The sequence below is a fragment of the Anastrepha ludens genome, chromosome 6, assembly GCF_028408465.1.
Source record: "Anastrepha ludens isolate Willacy chromosome 6, idAnaLude1.1, whole genome shotgun sequence".
Classification (NCBI taxonomy): Eukaryota; Metazoa; Arthropoda; class Insecta; order Diptera; family Tephritidae; genus Anastrepha; species Anastrepha ludens.
Window position 1 is genome coordinate 101,614,111 of NC_071502.1, and position 19,345 is coordinate 101,633,455.

Genomic DNA, 19,345 nt, shown 5'->3' on the forward strand with positions numbered 1-19,345 from the left:
AACTTTATAACCGCCAAAGCACACTTTTTCAAAAAACAAGCTTAAAAATTATAAAATTTTCATATTTTCATATTTTTTATATTATTATAATTTTATAGTTTTTAATTTTAAACTTTTTAATTTTAAGTATATTATTTATAATATTAAGTAAACATAATTTTTTTCAACTTACCTCCGTCCCTTAGGGTATTTACAGCGAAACGTTTATTTTTTATTTTTCTAAAACTCTACTAAACTTTTTTTACAACACTCCATTTAGGTATAAGAATATTTTGCAATACGATACACTTAGTCACTGATTTCAGAAAGTTTTCTTTGCCAACACAAACAAAGTGCCGACGTCCAAATCACTCGTGAACAGCTACTGATTGGCACGATCGTTGTAGACACAGTGAAACTTAAAAACTGAGCAATCAACTCGCATTACAACCCGACATTATTATGCCACACAAAGTTCCCCTGAGAGCATACAAGTCGCGAGAGTCGAAAACTATAACGCCAAATGAGAGTGGAAGAGCTACAAGCTTCATTGAGCTTCAGTGGTAAACAAAGTGGAGACTTCTGATCGCGGGTCAACTCTTCAACGCAAAGAGAGCGGCTAAGCTGCGTTTGTAACAAAGTGTTATGTGCTATGAGCAAAACGTCGCTAACGTCATCTACTCTTAGGCGTACACTCTGGGGCGTGTCTTATTTTCTCATTTTAGCTGCCAAATCATATACACTTACGTTTTTTTTTTTGTTTTTTTTTTTGGATTTCTTATTTTGCTTTACGCTGTATTTTTTTGTGGTTTTAGGGTTGAGCTTAGTTTGACGGCATGACAAATTTTATTTGACAGTTGCGCTGACCGACTTACTACTGTGACACCTACTACATGCATACATAAATAGTAGTTGATCGTATTGTGTACTATAAATGCCATGTGTTCAATACATTGATATGTGTGTATGTGCATATGTAGCTACCTTGGTTGGGCTACGAAATAAATGAAGAAATTGGTTGTTGGAAAAAATTACAAAAACAAAATCGAACGGAAGAAAAAATAAAGTGAGAAAGAATTAGCTATATTTAAGTGATATGTGGAAATACTTTGGGCTTAGGCAAAAGCTATTATGGCTGCTGTTACAAGTATTAGAGACCGTTTTGTACAGTTGCTGACAAAGTTAAGGAGTTAATATATTTTTGTTTGTTTTTAGTAAAATTGAATGAATTCAATGTGCAGTCTTTCATGGAAAGTCAATAAACTTATAATTATTTACATAACTAATGAGGATACGTAAAAGTAAAATAGGTGCATTTTATATCACATTTTTTAAAGGAAATTATAGTTTCAATTATAGGCAAATTCATTTAATGTAGCCATTTTATTACACTTTATTTCTTAATGAAGTGAGTATGCAGCTCCAAAACAGATGAGTCAAATGAAATATTTTTAAAATTAAGTAAACAATTACTTAAGGTCGTTTTCTCTGTTTGCTGGGAAAGCTTGTCTGCTCTTTTAAGCATTTTCATTTCCTCGATGTGCATGTCGTCGAGGTATGTTAATGGGCCCTTCATGTAATGATTACATTTCTCGCTTCAACAGCAACATCTGGTTTGTTTGTGAACACAAAACAACTGATTTACAAGTTCACATTTTTCATGACCAGTATTTTAATAAAATGAGCTGCGATGGAACTTATCTGCATTTTCCAACGAAATACCTACTTTTGTTTTATTTCATTTCATTTTTTTTATTAAGCCTATGATCACAAAAATCTTACAGACTAGATGTTACAGAAAGATCTTAATATTAGCTTCTTAATGATCAAGTACAAAAAGTTTTTCTATGAATAGTAGAAAGTATAACCCGGGCTTTAAAAAGAGACCTTGCCATTGCAAAATCAAGAACTAGTTTTATATAGATTTTATTAATTTTATTAACTTCTAAAGTAATGGGGATGAAATAAAAATTATTATATTTAACTCTTACACCATAAACTCTTAACTTCAAACCATAAAGTTGCCTTAATCTGGGTCCCTGGACATTAATCGGTACATTGAAGGAAACGATAAAGCGGACGAACCGGCAAGATCTGCCATAAATAACATTCTTGCAGAATCGGTTTTCACACCACTGGGTGCAATGAAGAATGCAATTTCCTTAAAAAAATCTACAAATCGCGGAATGCAGATGAAGAGACCAGACAGGTTGTAAAGTTAGCTGAACGTTATGGCCCACCTACAACCACAAACAAACGTCAATACTGATAAATATAAAACGAAGGGATGCCCACAGACGCACGGCAGTGAAAACTGGCTTCTGGTCTATCAGAGAACAAGCAGGCAAAATGGGCATTCCTCACAGCACGCACTGTTACAGTTGTAAACAGCCAGAGAAAAAGGAAACGATTTTCCATTTTCTTTGTGAATGCTCTGCCCTATGGAAGGAGAGAATGTCAAACCGCTGCTCGAGAGTCTCGAAAAATTGTTTGGCTTAGACGTCAACAACCTAAAAAGGTTCATAAACCGCACAGATTGGATATAGTCATGTGGTAAATAACATAAATAAACAAATTGGTAGTGAGAATGTGGCAACAAAATGGTGCAGAAGCGCTAGTTGGATTCTGGATGCATCACCACTTTAACCAATCAACCAACACAACTCTTACACCATGAAAGGCGCTGCTTTTGCTTTTGTTTTCTTCCATCGTATATTTTATCAAAAAACAATAGAATTTTAGGGATTAGTTTGTGGAAGCTTTAGAAAGGGTTACTATCTCAATTGTTTTTTTTTTTGGCTTTTCTTTATTTTTCGTATTATTTTTTTTTTTCTTGAAAATCATATACAAAATTTCATCTGTTTGGGCGCTATTGGAAATTACTGAAATTGCCGAAAATAGTATATCCTTGAGTAAATATTTATGTCAGCGTCTTTTTCGTTATAATATTTGGAAAAAAAAAATATATTTAAAAACGTCTTTGTATCCTTAACCCCTTGCCTTATGAATCGAGCGACGTTTGTATGTGCCACTTTCGATGAAAGCTTTTTCATTTGAAAAAAAAATCTTGAATTTGGTACGAGGTTCTCACTTTTGGCCAGAGCAGGACATCAAGCGTCTGATACGAGGTTCTTATTTTAGGCACGGAAGGAGGAAATACATGCTGCTTTAAGGGGTTATATACAGAAGGCATAAAAAAACGAATTTTCCAGAATTTTTTCTGAGAAAACTTTTAAGTTTATTGATCTAAAAATGTGTACACATATTACGTTATCTTTTAACTGTATTTTAAAACTTAGTATTAGTAAAAATATTTGTTTGGAAAGGAGCTACAGTTGATCTCCGGGAGCTCCTCTCAAAAAAGCCGTTTTGCGGGGACTACTTTATCTCTTAACAGGATCCTCTGAAATTAAAAACCAAACAGATTTCGTTAAAGTAATGTTAAACCTAGTAATTAATCGAAGGAATAAGCAAAATAAATTTTTTTTTGACAAAATGACGGTTTTTCCAAAAAAAATCGATTTTTGATCAAAATTTCGGCCTTAAATTGTTTATAAAAAAAATATTTATCGGTGAGAAAAAATCTTCGATTAATTACTAAAAAATATATTTAAGAAGCTCGTGTTATAATTTGAGACTAATCGGCTTAGCCGTTTCCGAGTAACGTTGGTCACCGACTTTGGAAACAACATTTTGAGAAAAACGCGTTTAAAGTTTGCCTTATACTTCCAAACACTCTGAAACGTCTTTTCAAATTTGCGTGTAACTTTGAAAATATTCACCGGTACAATATTAAATTCCCTGTGTGTATTCTTAAGTATATGTATGTACATTAAGAAAAACAAATTAAAAAAAAAATAGATTTTTTGAAAATTCTAACTGTATACACCCCCTTAGGCAAAGGGTTAAAAATTGTCCGCCAACACTGCTGCAGTTTTCTTTGAATTTCTTTGCTAAATGTTGAACCAATGAGTTATTTATTATTCATTCATAATTATTGCAGTTACATATAACTACCGTTATCAATACGGTTCATCAAACAAAAAAGAGCTGCTATCAGGCAAAGTTGGAGTGGAATGGGCTAAACAGTTTTGCCGACAAGTTGATTGGCCTGTCTCGCACTCTTCACAATAACAGGAATTTGTTAAAATGGTTATTAAATATTTATGTTATCTGTACATCTATGCTATCTTTTGTAGCTTTAGAGTTGAGGAATAGCCAGTGACCATTCAACATCATCTGACGAATGTCCAGCGTTGTAAAGGATTGACTTTGAATTTCTGCAGGCTCCCTTCCTTAAGAAATTGCATTGCTTAGGTACCGCTTCAATGGAAGAGTTCACTGACCTCGCCAAAAAATTGGTATAATTTATAAATAAAATAGGACAAGAAAATTGCTTGTTTCTTGGGTATCACCAAAGCCTTTTAATAATATTTTTTTTTTACAAATTTTGATATAGTAGAATTTTTATTTAAAACTATCGAAAATTGTTGTGTGTCTAAGCTTACTATGCCACGAAAATCTCAACATGTTATTGTTGTAAATCGAGATCCTAAAAAACTCACAGGATTTCTAAATTTTCGCGATTGATTAAGGTACTCCGGAATATTTTAAAATTTATTGAATTGATGTCTTCTTCTGGATTGACGAAATAGCCACCTAAGCTATAAGGTTTATCCTCGGTTTGCTAGGATCGAATCATTAAATCAATAAAGATAAATAGTGAAGCCTTTTCGTTTTCAACCTTTCAGCATTGAGAAACCTGAAACCGTCTAAAATGCTTTCAGAGCTGCATCATTTGTATGTATTTGCATAAATTGGCCTAACCAGTAATGCCGCTGCAGTTTGGATATGAATATCTCCATAACGCCCACATGTCCCCGCTCTTCTTGATTCACATTGAGATCCCTGTATAGTAGGTACATCAAAAATATTACCAGCAGGGGCAGCAGATTTCCTTCTTTAGACTTTGATGATCGGCTAATTCTAATCTGTTAGCAAAAGTTTCACATTGGATACTTATTTTTTCCAACTTTTAACAAATGAGTTTTTTTTGCTCGGCTCATTCCCAAATTCTTATGAAAATGAGAAAACTGAGATTTGCTTGTACCTCTTAGGTTAGGTTAGGTTTGGCAGCCGCATCGCACATAGAGACAGCGATGCCACTTAGACCACGAAATGGGTCCGTTGTGAGCCGCAGGGGTTGGGCTACATTTCCCTTTCCACATTCAACCATCCAGAGCCTTTGAGAAAGCGTAAAAGATTGTTTATACCTAAAATGTATAGATTATCTATATTCATTAAGAAGTAGGATCTTAAATATCGGTTCCTGCTACTGGCTAGAGCCGGGTATGTGCAAAAAAGGTGTTGAATTGTTTCCAACTTCTCTCCATTGCTGAAGCTACTACAGAAATCTTGCATGAAAACGCCTAAACTTCTTGCATGATTTCCTATGAGACAATGTCCTGTGAGGGCCCCTACTAAGGTCCTCTACCTCTTAGGTGGTGCGGAAAGGAGTCTCAATAATTTATATAAAATATAAATATAATTGCGTACAAAATTAACAATACAATAATAACAATAATAACATAATAACATGACTAAGAAAAGTAGATAAATGCAATGTATATGATATTCGTATACGCTTATGCGCTTCGCTAATGTATTGGTTGCTCCGCTTAGCAGCTCAAAATCATAAGATTAAATGAAGATAGCGAAAAAAACTTATAGACAAAAATGTTCACAAAAGAATGCTCTATAAAAAAGCTCTGATGTATATTTTCCATAAAATCAATAAAAAAAAAGTTATTACGCTTAAAAAAATTCATCCCTTAATTTTAAAGTTGTAGATAATATTATTATCTACAAAAAAGTATTTTACAAAATTTTCGTAACTTTCGAAATTCACGAGATAATCGCAAAAACCAGTTGCACCCTTATTTCTAAGATGGCGGCCGCGGGACACAACCCCCGACCCCGAAAACTCAAATTTAAGTTCACAGTGATGGGGTTTACATAATAAAACCATAAACTCGCATACTCCTAAAATTACTTAGTTGGCTATTTTTTTTTGTCTCTTTTGACTGGACTATTATTTCCGCTTGAGAAACACTACAGTGATCCGGTAGTTTAAAGGATTCACTGATAAAAAGCTCTTCGCAATATAACCCTGATCCTACTCCGGCGTCCATTTAGATCTGTCCGTGTAGATCTTAACGGGTGTGTTGGGTGCTGGATCTTCTTTAAGCTTGTGCCTCTTCCTCTTTTAACAAATTTATCTTTGACGCGTATGAGCGAGATATTGAAGTGTTGTGAAGAAACGCTCGCCTACTAGAGTGCACGGCATTCCTTCTATTTTACGTCTGACATCGATTTTGCGTCTATTTTGGCGTGAGTTGTAATAGATGTCACAAGACCCTATGTTTTCCATACCTGCTCTGTCCACGGCATCTTAGTAAATATTTGTTTTTACGAATATAGAAACCAACCGGTAAGAGGCAGCTTAAGAGTTAAAATATTCCATATTAAGTGTTTAAACAATATTTTGCTGATGTCATCATAAATTATTTGTGGAGTGGTTCTCCGTGGAAAATATAAATCCCCTCCCACGTTCTGTGAATTTTTTTTACTAATGCCACGTTCACATAGCGAGTCGCTTACTTATTTTCTAAAGCATACACTAAAAATTCTAGTAAGCCCTTAAGGCAACATATTCCGCCTTCAAACGGTGTTTTGATTGCTGCTCTGAGATGGTGAACTGTTCAAATTTTCTCTTAGTTGAATGCTGATAGAAATCCCTTCTTATTAGAGTCGATTTTTACTCAAGGGATCATTTATCTTTGTGAATATAAGTGCCAAAAAAAGTTCGAAGTGCGAACCTCCCAAGCATTTTTAAGAGATTATTTTCTGCTTAGCGGATTTTCAAACCGAATTCGGCTACCAATGAGTGGGATCTCAATGTTCTGATGATGTTCAACTGAAGAGACATAGAATTTTGAGGAAAAGCATTTTCATATAGTTATAGTAGAAATAGACTTGGATGGGTATTCAGTTTGCGATAGTACTGCGATCTACATACTGTCAGTATAACGGGCATAGCCAATTATTACGATGGTCACTGATTGCGAGGTAACTGTCAGTCAACTGCTCTCTCTCTTTTAAAAAGCCTTTTCTTCTTTCCGATGACTTCCTCGCAAAAGACGATAAAGATGTTTACATCAAAGGCTCTTTTGGTCGCTATCTACGAGTATATCTCACACGCCAAGCATCCCGATCTATAAAGATTATTCCCAACCCTCCCTTACAAAGATCCCTACAAAACATTGCCGGCGACTCCATTCACGCGGCGTGGTGAAGGATCAAATCACCTGAAAAATGTATTCCATGTACTTAACGAAGGAAGGTATAGAGGCGCCGTTACATTTATTCCTTTAGCTATTTTGGCGGCTGCCGTAGCCCAATGGGTTGGTGCGTGACTACCAATCGGAATTCACAGAGAGAAGGTAGGTTCGAATCTCGGTGAAACACCAAAATGAAGAAAAACAAATGTCTAATAGTGGTCGTCCCTCGGTAGGCAATGGCAACCTCCGAGTGTACATATTTCTGCCATGAAAAAGCTCCTCGTAAAAAATATCTGCTGTTCGGAGTCGGATTAAAACTACAGATCCCTCCATTTGAGGAACAACCTGAAGACGCACGCCACAAATAGCGCCTTCTCCTAAAGGAAGGAAGGGTGTGTGCGCCAATTATATATATACATAAAAAGGGTTTTTCAATAAGGGCGGGTAGATGTTGAGAATGTCAATCGTGGCGTTTGCTGTGTGACACGTAGCGCCGTCCTGCTGGAACCACATGTCGTCTAGGTCCATATGGTTCAATATGGGCCATAAGAAATTGGTTATCATCGTTGTGTAGCACTCGCTGTTGACGGTGACCGCCTTACCAACGTCGTTTTCAAAAAAGTACGGACCAATGACGCTGCCGGCCCAAAATCCACACCAAACGGTAACTTTTTGAGGATGCATTATCACCTGGTGAACGTCGTGTGGATTGGTGTCGTCCCATATACGGCAATTTTGTTTCTTAACATAGCCATTCATCCAAAAATGCGCCTCGTCGCTAAAGATGATTTTTCGCCCAAAACTGGAGTTCTCTTCCAAACGATTCGAAGCCCAGTCAGCGAACAAACGGCGTTGTCTATGGTCATCAACTTTGATCAGTTGGATCTTGTACGGGTGTAGGCCCAAGTCCCGACGCAAAATTCGCCAAGTTGAAGTCTGCGAAAGGCCAAGTTCTTGTACACAGCGAGGAATAGACTGCCTCGGGTTCTGCTGTACACTTTCACGGACCGTGGCAATGTTCTCGGCTGATCTTGCGTTCCTTAAACGTACGGGTGTTGGCTGATTGTTTACTGACCCGGTCGTCTCAAATTTGGCCACCAAACGTTGAAGAGTCGACTTTGAAGGACCACCACGTCTACCGAAAAATGGGCGCAATGCGTTAATGAACAGTCATTTTGATAATAAAGTTTTATCATTTGAACGTGCTGTTCAATCGTGTAACTTGCCATGATGATTTGGCATAAACAACTGAATAATAAACGAAAGATTTGACAGATGTCACCAAAACAAAATGGCTGCCACAGGGCGCCAAAATCGACCCGCGCCAATTGAAAAACCCTTTATAATGTTGTTAACATTGAAACGCCCAGCACGCACGGACATAGACAATGCGTCCACACCCAGCGGTATCTGCTAACACTGGCGATTCTGCCAAGACGGGTGAGCACCGTACAGCATATAGATATGAGCCAGTAGATCCACCAAGTAGGATGCTGCTGCTTCAGAAACCACCGGCGGTGATTTTCGTGTCGGTTTCGGACATGGTGCACATCGGCAATAAAAAGTGAGATTCAGTTTTCAAAAAAAAACCCCGCCAAAAATTTTAACACTTTTTATTCAATTTAAACGAAAATTACCAACAATTTCAGTCTTCATTTAGTCCAAGTCAACAGTCACTTTTCTCTACTAAACCAAAAACCAATTTCCCTCAAGATTGGCCACCTTTCGTTGTCAACTGTACCATTGCCAACTGTTGCCGCCGCCTAAGCCCCAAAAGCGAACATTCACCCATACATACATGCATATGTATGCATGCTTGCATGTAAATAGGTTTTGGTGAATCGTGTCACCACCCGCCCAATTGGCAAACAAAAAAAAAATGGCTAACAAAGAAAGCAATGAAAATCATCGCCCAAAGACAATACGAAACAATATAGTACTCTGGGGTACAGTACAGTTGGCAGGCAACAATTGTGCGTTAGATTTAAGATCGCAAGCGCGTAATACAATTTGCATATTTGTACGAGTGCACATAGTCACATATGAATGCATGAGTGCATGGTATGTGTTTGTGTATTCATTGAAAGCGCAACCAGCCGTAATGCAAAAGCGCCATCATCAATGAAACTGATCCCTTTTGTGAATTTTTCAGAGTTGGAGGTGCGCTGCTGCTCATTCGTTGGTCATTTGGTTGAGCATTTGGTTTGTCAGTTTGCTGGCTGGCTGGTTGAGCTGAGCTGTGCTGTGTTAGTGGCTGCGTTGGCTGGTTGGCTGCCTATTTGCTTTGGTGGTATCAACGGCGGCAGATGTAGAAGTTTCTTACCTAATGCTGCATTTACAAGGCTGGCTAGCTGATTGTCCGTCCGTCCGTTCGTCTGTCTGTCTGTCGCATACGCCGCAATATTCGTGAAATCGAGAAGGTGCATGCAACATGCACCTACTACAATTTACAATACGTTTATGCATACACTTAATACGTCGACGAGCATCTGTTTGTTTCTTTGTTTGTCCGATTGTTTTACGGCTCTATGTGTATCTATTATATTTTCTTCTCTGCGTATTGTTGTTTTCGGTGGCGGCACGCTTTGCTTTTCTGCGCCAAGATCTGCGAACATATGTTTGTATGTATGTACATTTCAAATGTCCAGCGCTCAGCTTTGGCGACAATGCCGTGTAAACTGTCTTAGAATTATCTAAGCTTTATGAGCTCAATTACTGTCAGCAAATTCACGAAATCCAATAAGCTAACTGCCTCTAAGCAAACTTCGCTATGTGTTTTTTGTTGTTCTTTTTTTTCTCTCGCTAGCTGTGGGTTTGCGTTTGGGGGTTTCGTGCGTAATTAGTAGACACAAGTATGGCGGTTAAAGTTGAAACAAAATGTATTAATTAATTTGAGTTTTAGTAAATGAATTAAGAAAAAAATATGTACATGGCAGTTTAACATAAGTTGAAATTACTGCGTTCACCATGTAGAGTCAGAGAAAAGAGCTATTAACCATAGTCGGATCTCAAACAGTGTACTCTGTGTACCAGCTTGTGAAGTGGAGAGTAAGACGGCGGACCACTTTCTGTTCGTCTGCCCCGCCTTCGCTCGAATCAGGCTTGAGGCCTTTGGCACTTATGTGTTAAGAAGCGACCACCTTGTGTGTGACTTCCTTGGCACCACAAGATCTACTCAGATTTCTTCGGAGGTCGGGTAGATTTAAAGAAAATTCAAATGGAATCCGAGAGCAGTGCGGCGTCTTATGGGCGAGTATTACAAAAAAAGCTCTCGGCCGTAAAGGGTTAAATTGTAAATATCTTCAAAAATTTTAATTATTTTTCCTTTATAAATATTTCATTTCCTTTTTGCTTTTGTAATATTTAAGCTGGTTTAAAAAAATTATATAAATTACTTATTCCATATTTTACTGCATAAAATAAAACAATAATACTTTTTTGTTTGATTTGCAAATTAAAAAAAAACTCTTTCTTTTCCTCTCTCTTTTCCAGGAAGATAGATCACCCCTCTCTTCGGTCAATGATTCGGACGATTCATCCGACGCCGAATCACCAGCACCCGCCATGCAAACAACCAAAAACAATCCTATGCCCGACGTGAGCGCACAGGATAGCAGCAAACAACAAACAGCGAGCACTTCCGTCGCTGCGGCGAATGCGGCTAAGAATATTGTTTATGCCGCCGTTGCCGAAGATTTAACGCCCAGCTCAACAGCAATGGGAGAAACGAAACTAAAGCACAGCACAAATGCACAGCATGAGAAGGAAGTCACGACGTCTGCGCCAACGTCAACAACTGAGGGCTTAACCTACTCGGCTGCCTCTCTATCTAGTCTGCCACAGGAGATGCTGCTGAAATTAATACAATCTGGTCACTTGCAGCTGCACACTGAAGAAGGTGATGAAAATGAATAAAAAAATTTAATTTATTAATACATTTTTTATTACAAATTACTCCTTTCAGATGGCAGCGGGCAACAGTACATTTCAATACCGTTATCAATGAATGCTGGCCAAACATTGAAGTCAACAAAGGATGCACACACCAGAGCTGGCAATCTGGAGGCCAAGGATATGCGTTTAAAGGATGTGAAATCGGAGCAGAAATCGTCAAAAGCTGCTGCAGCTGCAGCAGCAGCAAGTAGTAGTGCTGCTACGTCAACTGGTTTGATGATAAAGCAAGAGCTTGAATGAATCGTGGTAGAAAGACTTGATGCTTGCCGCAAAATAAATAAAAGTGAAAAAATAGTTGAAACAGTTTTAAAAATTGAGTTACAGTGTAAGGAAAAAGAAGTATGAGAATTTGCTAGATTTGTACGAATATACGTACATAAATATGTATACAGCATATAAGTGTTCCTAAATTATTGTCAATGATACGAGAGAAGGCAGAAGCAAAAATCAACCACTTGGAAACCGAGGAACTTGGATAAAAAAGTTATTGTTAAACAGTTTTGTTACTTTCTTCTTGTGTTTCGAGGCCAAACTTAATAAACATAAATATTTATACTTATATTACCATAAAGATGTCGATGTATTACTCATATTTACTTGTAATGAAAATTATGCATTAGGTTAAGTTTAGTTAGGTTAGTCTGGTTGTCATTAAGCCACGCATAGACCTTTTGGTCCCTAGCGATACCAGATGGAGACCGACCGCTATGAATACTGAAAGTAGACATCATGTAGGATGTCAACGCTTTCGGCGAATCTAATCAGAGCTGGGAGATCCGCTTTTGAGACGTCCTCCAGACCCTCAAACAGTGGGGCTCTCAGACATTTTAAACGCGTTTTTAATAACGCCGGACAGAAGCACAGAAGGTGTTCTAAAGTTTCCTCAACATCCTCTCTGCATTTCCTGCATTTGTCCGTGTTAGCAATCCCTATTTTGTACGCATTTGCAGCCAATAGATTATGACCTGCCAGCATACCTATGCTAGTTCTGCAGTCTTTTCGCGAGAGAGTAAGTACGAATTGAGTCAGCTTTTTGTCGTTAGTTCTACACGTAAATTTTGCTGTTTCTCATGTGGTCAGATTAGTCCACCTAACTTCCACTTGCTTTTTTATGTAGTCGTCCATTTCGTTGTATACTGTATTTAGCGGTTTTAGTATGTCGTTATTTTGCTCAAATAGTAATCTAAAAGCATTTTTTGCTATTTCATCTGCTATTTTGTTCCCCATAATGCCTTTCTGACCAGGTACCCAATAGATGTGTGTCCTTCTGTGTGCGGCTAGCCCTTCTATGTCCTCCCTGTTCCGCTGAACATTTTTGGACTTAATACATACAATATGAGCTTACTGCTTTACTGTCCACGTATATACAGTGTGGGCCGTGTAAAATTTGCTTTTTGAATCGGCTATAAAAAAAAACTAATCAATATTTTTTCAAACTTTTTTTTTATTTTGAAGATTGAACATTGTCATTTATGAATGAAAAATAATATCGTTCAAATGACTGCCCCGACTGGGTTTACAGTAGGTCATTCGATCAACCCAATTTTTAAGCACATTTTCGATTGTTTGGGCTCCAATTTCACGAATGGCAACTTCGATTTCGTGTTTTAAAGCATCAATCGTCTTTGGATGGTTCGCATAGCATTTCTCCTTAACGGCTCCCCACAAAAAATAATCCCACGAGCTTAAATCACAGCTCCGAGGCGGCCAATTGATATCGGAATTCAAAAACGGTAGCCAAAAGTGTAACTTTGGCAGTGTGACAAGTTGCACCGTCCTGTTGAAACCAAATGTCGTCCATGTCATCCTCTTAAATTTTTGGAAACAACTCGTTGAGCATGTCACGGTAACGCTCGCCATGTACGGTAGCCGCGGCTCCTCGCTCATTTTCGAAAAAAATGGCCCGATGATGCCGCCAGACCAAAAACCGCACCAAACAGTGACTCGTTGAGGATGCATTTGCTTCACTACAGTAACGTGTGAATTTTCTAAGCCCCAAATCCGACACTTTTGCTTATTGACGTAGCCACCGATGTGAAAATCAGAAAAGAAGAAGAAGACTTACCACTTTGGAAATAGGTTTTCAATATTTCCCAATTTTGTTCAAGCGTATAGCGTCCCATTTCGTAAATGTCAAACCTTTAAGTAAATTATGAACACATTTGACATGTCATTTGTGTTACCATTCTGAAAATAATAGGTGGTTCAAAAAGCAAACGCTATATGAGTTCTTTCTTGTTCTTGTGTAGGCTAGCTCCGCAGCTTTCCCACAGCAAAAACTTCCGCTTGGAAAATACTGATCTGGTCTGGCAGCCTATCCCAAATTCCTAGTTTTGAGCAGTAAATTCCCGCTAGCACTCCGTCTAAAGTTTTAGAGCCGTCTGTATAGATGTGAAAAGTTCTATGACCAGGCTTCATGCCTTTGTGCCATCTCTCCTCTTCAATTGTAGTACGAAACCTTCTCTCCCAATTAAAGTACGGAGTCATGTAGTCTGTGCAATCTGAGCTCCACTTTCCTATTGAGCTGTGTCCGAAGGTTCTACAGGTGAATACTCAAGCAGCCACTAGCCTCCTCGCGGATTTCGCTGCCAGGTTTTCCGCCATACGATCAATAGGTGGCATGCTGAGTATCGTTTCCAGCGCCGCCGTTGGAGTGGTTTTCATCGCTCCTGTTATGCACAGAGCAGCGAGTCGCTGAGTCTTTTTTAGTGGCATTAAGTATGCCAGTTTTCTTGACGCAGTCCACCATACTAAGACCCCATACAGAAATATCGGTCTAACCACTGCCGTGTAGCACCAATACATCAGTGAGGCTGATAGACCAGACCCCAAGTAACGCCCAGCATTGATGATGCATTAACTTTTATTATATTTAATTTAAATTTCATTATTTCATATAATTCATTTTATTAGATATATTTTATTTTATTTCATTTTTTATATTATTTTGAACTAACAAATCCTTTACAAATTGCTTATTTACAGCTGTAAATTTTTTTTGTCATCTATGTAAATATGAATATGTAGTTTAATTGCATTCTGTCGTCGTTGCAGTCTCAATTTCCAATCGTCTTAACTAATTTGCTTATTCAGAATTTAGATATTTTTATGACATTATTTTCTAGCGATTATGAATTTTTGTCGTGCAAATAATTGCGCCGCGCGCACACTCATTCATTGAAAACTCATTTGGCATTCTCATCGTACAGCCCAGCGTTGACACGCATGCGCATGCGCCTCTTATCATGCCTATCCCGTACGAGACCCACAAGTATGCACCGGATGAAATGGCATTAAAACACGCTTCCCGTAGCTCTAAGCGAATAATACCTAAATATATGTATTCATGTATGTGTGTATGTATGAGTTTGTTGTGCGATTATTACGCATTATTAATATGGAATTTGTGTATGCAAATGTTGTCGTCGACATTCTCCTGAAATGGTATCACAAATTTTTCTACCAATTTCTTTTTGTTTTGTGTGGGTGGAGATGTAGAGCTGTGCACACTCACACGAGTATATGCAAATACACACATACACAAGGTATACCGGTGTTCACGCTGCAAGACTGGTTAGAAATGTGAATAGTGGTCCACAATATCGCTGGTGGTGGATGCTTTAAGGCGCGCGGCAGTTTCATCCAGATTTCACTCTCATTGACAAGTGCCTCTACAGAAAAGGGCAAATGCAAGTTTCAGAGACTGCAATTAATTTGGTCGTTGTTATTTTTGTTTTTTCTTTCTTTTATTGATACTTTACAGCTTTTTAAGGTGCGGCGCTGATTTCATGGTATTGTTTTTAACGTCATCTTATTAATTGAATTCAAAGTTTAGCCACATACATACAAACAAGGCTTTCTCTTCAAGAGACTAATTTAAATCATGCGGCATTAAATAATAAATGAACAAACAACTTTTATATCGTTAAATTATTCTTGCGAAATTTCATTAATCTTTGAAATTCATTGAAATTAAATTTTTGCCAAGTTAGAAATGGAAACTGTACTACCGCCATTTATTATAGAGTGATTAATTTATAATATATATTACAATTTACGGAAATTCTATTTGTACCAAGTATAAAATGATGAGGTCTTCACGAATCGAAAATATTTTTGAAATTATAAAAATCAAGGCGCATTCATTAAAGGTGGTGGCACTAGACCAAGAACACTATTCTGTACGTTTGATTGTCAAAGCAAAGTATTGAGAAACTAAAAAACAAATAATGAATTCGCCTTGTTGCATTCTGAGCTGACAGCCGCATGGGCACGGCGAAAGAAGAGAAACAACTCAGCTGATTTACCAACACCACCTTTAATAGATTCGCCTTGATTAGAATTAAAAACAAGAAATTTCAAATGCAAAAAGTCGATATTTCTTTCATTTTTCAGCCCAAAGCGCATATAAAGGGTGACCAATTTAGAGGTATCGGATTTTAAATTGAAATAAAACACCGAAAAATCAAATTGATTGAGTAATTTTTACAATTTTTGTGTAGAACCATTCATGACATTTATTTCATCCGTAAACACCCATTTTAAATGACTCGCTGGAGGACTCCGGTCGGTATCTCGTGAATGACTTTAGTAATATTGGGTTTCAATGTCTCTATCAAAGTTGGTTTCTCCACAAACCATTTAGATTTTATATACCCCACAAATAAAAACTCAAATGTGTGATATCACACGATCTTGGCAGCCAATCCACTGGTCCGAGACGAGAGATAAATTGCTCACCGAAACGACGACGCATTGTTTCACGGGCTGTATGACAAGTAGTAACGTCTTGTTGAAACCAAAGATCATGGACTTGAATTTTTGGCATCAAAAAGTCGTTTATCATGGCTCGATAGTGTTTGCCGTTTGCATCGTCTTTGATGGAATATGGGCCGATGACAGCTGTTTTCAATGGATGTAATGGCTGTTCTTGAATGCCTTCGGGTTGCGCTTCAACCCAAATACGGTAAACTTTGCTTATTGACGTAGCCATTAAGCCAAATATGGGCCTCATCGCTGTACAGCATAAGTTGGCTTGAGCACGCGATGAATACTTTTCGCAGAGCGTCGATTTTCATAATACAATTGAACGGTTTGTAAACGTTGTTGAGGCGTAAGTCTTTCCATGATGAAATGTGAATGGATACTGAAAAAATTATGTATTTACGAGTAGTTTGACAGTAGTCACGCGTGATCTGCCAAAAAATCCCTATTGGAAAAAGTACCTCCATTCTCATCACCCTTTATTACAGGTGAAGGCATCCGTCCAGCTAATTTTTGGAAAGTAAATTATTATTTTTTGGCGTTCCTGTGAGGAACCGAAACGGTAAGTAAAGAGCAGAGCATACTGATTTTGACGTAATGCAATTTAATAAACAAAAACAAAATACACGTATGTATGTTTTTACGTATTTGTGAATGCCATTACTTGTAATAAATTTGCCTCCTATCAGACGTTGATTTGTTTGGTTTTTTAATATTTTACCAATCGTAGCATTTTTTATAATACATTTTTATTTTCATATATTATTTTGAATCTACGTCCGAATGGGATGGGGCGTGACTACCATTCGGAATTCGGAGAAAGTGAGTTCGAATCTCCATAAAACACCGAAATGAAGAAAACGTTTTTTCTGATAGCAGTCGCCCCTCGGTAGACAATGGCAAACCTCCGAGTGTATTTCTGTCATGAAAAAGCTCTGCCATTCGGAGTCCTCTTAAGCTGTAGGTTCCTCCATTTGTGGAACAACATCAAGACGCACGCCTCAAATAGGAAGAGTAGCTCGGCCAAACACCCAAAAAAGATGTAAGCGGCGCGTCCATTTATTTTGTTTTTGAATATTTTCTGGGAAAAATATTTTATTTTTTAGCAACCATGATTTAAAAATGTCATGAATATCTATTTATATAGAAATAACTGTATGCATATACATACATAAATTTTCTGGTTTCATTATTCCATAATATCTAGGTAGGTATATTTCAGGAAAAGTGTGTGATATCGCAAAATGCAGCAATTGGAACACTGATTTTATTGAATTTTCATTATTTATAATAATTACAGAAAAAATACACTACTTTTTTTATTTCTGGTTATACTTTCAACCATAATTATTATAATTATTATTAAGAAAACATTCAAATAAGCACACACGATGTTTGATGTTTGTTAAATCCTTTTTTTCATTTCCGCTCTCGCGACAATTTGCTACCTACCACCCTCTATAAAATATACTCAATAGTTCGCCTGATTCCCATGTTTTAACTAGCATTGTTTGTATATAAACATTTTATTTCAGTAAAATGTACAAATTGTAAAGTTCCTCTGAGCACGCTGCGCTCCTTTCCGTTTCCAAAATTAAGTAAATCGGCGTTAAGAAAATTCCTCAATACCCACCATTCGCGCAGAAATATTCAACAGGTAGTTGCCGCTATAATGTTGCTAGCAGCATGTTGCTAGTAAGTAATGGTAACGAACGCAACATGTATATGTATCTAAATGCAGTATATACCCGTAGAAATTTGTCGTTAATAACAGCCGCTGCGTGCCCGAAAAAATCAGATGGTACTTCGTGATGTTTTCGATGTATTATTTTTTATTGTTAACTTACTGTCATTGATAACTTTGCATACACGCCTTTGTACGCTAATATTTTCTACCACTATGCATTTTACATGAAGCGAATGGAATAAATTCAAATAAACGAAGTATGAATTGTTTACAAATTCTATAATTGTTTTAATTACATTACGATAAATTGGTTAATTTTCTAAATTTATCTTATTTAACTCCACATTCTTTGTTTGACAGCAGCAATCGTAACAACAGTAGCTCAAGTACGTGACCCAACATGTGAATGCATGCAAATGCAGAGGACTGTAATGCTACAACACGGCTACAACAACAATAACTCATATAAATATATATATACATATATCAAACACACAAAAAGGGTGTACGCGCCAATTAGCTTTTAGATAATAATAACATGCACTTATGTGTTTTAGAATGGAAGCACGTTAATAAATTCGGGCTTGTTTAAAAACCAAACTCTACAGCTACGGATGCTTGAATATTTTATTTTGATTTTTTAGGGGTATCGCAAATATCCGCTCGTTTTGCAAGAACGCCATTGAATTAAATTTGGAGCTTTAAAGCTTTAAAATCAGCTTCGTCTTTTTCCATTAATTTTTTTAGATATATTCATAACATTTTGCTTACCTTCAAGCAGTTTCACATAATGGTTAACCGCACTTCTTTATCGACACTCATACAGGTGGTGGCAGAGGACGTTTCTTTAACAGCTCCACAGCTGTTCAATAACAACAAAATAATAATAAACAAGAACCTTACCCGGTCAAATAGCTTACTTGTTTGTTTAAAATTCAATTAGGATTAAGTACACTACATGAATAACACCGGAAATGATTCCTAACTTGCAAGCTGCAACATAAAACAAATAGAGCCTTGACAGTATGCGAGATGAATGGACGGGGCTTTGCTGTAGGAGTTTTAATCGTACTCCTTCCGGACGGTGCCCTAAGAATATGTGCGCGGTGAGTATTCACTGCGATGTGCAACACCTGTCAGTACGCTGGATTGGGCTACTTTGAGATTGTTTGAAAAATCACAAAAATGACAAAAATTCACGAAGAGTGCCAATGAAAATCACTCGGAAGTGAATTGCAGACCTCGCCGAATAAGAGGACAGAGATGTAGCCTAAGCTGTATTTTTCCATTGTCACTGAACTAAAAACGAGACACTGGATGCTCCACATATAGTAGTAAGAAAGGCTAAAGCACTTCACCTTCGCATCAAACAAGCTATAATTTATATCCGCACAAGCACTGCCACCCCACCACAAATCACCCTAAAATGTTTAGTAATGTTGACGCTACTGCAATAACTACACCAACTCATTTGCTAGGCTTCAGTTAAATGAAGTCACGATTTTAATGTGCATTAGCAAAAGTTATATGGCATTATATTGGAGCTTTTGGCAAGAAGTCTTTTACGACTTGTGACTTATCAGCGCAGCGCAATGCACACATCCGAAGTTTTAAGTTCTGC

At 37.4% G+C, this 19,345-nt stretch overlaps 1 protein-coding gene and 1 long non-coding RNA gene across 2 annotated transcripts in view; one reads left to right on the forward strand and one right to left on the reverse strand.

The window, feature by feature from the left end:
- Nucleotides 1-392, reverse strand: part of LOC128865760 (uncharacterized) — a 30,098-nt gene extending 29,706 nt beyond the window's left edge. The window contains exon 1 of the long non-coding RNA XR_008454894.1: nucleotides 173-392. This is a non-coding gene — a long non-coding RNA (uncharacterized LOC128865760). The remainder of the gene's footprint in view (nucleotides 1-172) is intronic.
- LOC128865759 (serum response factor homolog) overlaps nucleotides 1-11,844 on the forward strand; it is a 69,438-nt gene extending 57,594 nt beyond the window's left edge. Inside the window, exons 3-4 of the mRNA XM_054106081.1 lie at nucleotides 10,812-11,217; nucleotides 11,284-11,844. Of these exons, the coding sequence (XP_053962056.1) occupies nucleotides 10,812-11,217; nucleotides 11,284-11,513 (636 nt within the window). The 3' untranslated portion in view covers nucleotides 11,514-11,844. The remainder of the gene's footprint in view (nucleotides 1-10,811; nucleotides 11,218-11,283) is intronic.
- The last annotated feature ends 7,501 nt before the right edge of the window (nucleotides 11,845-19,345 follow it).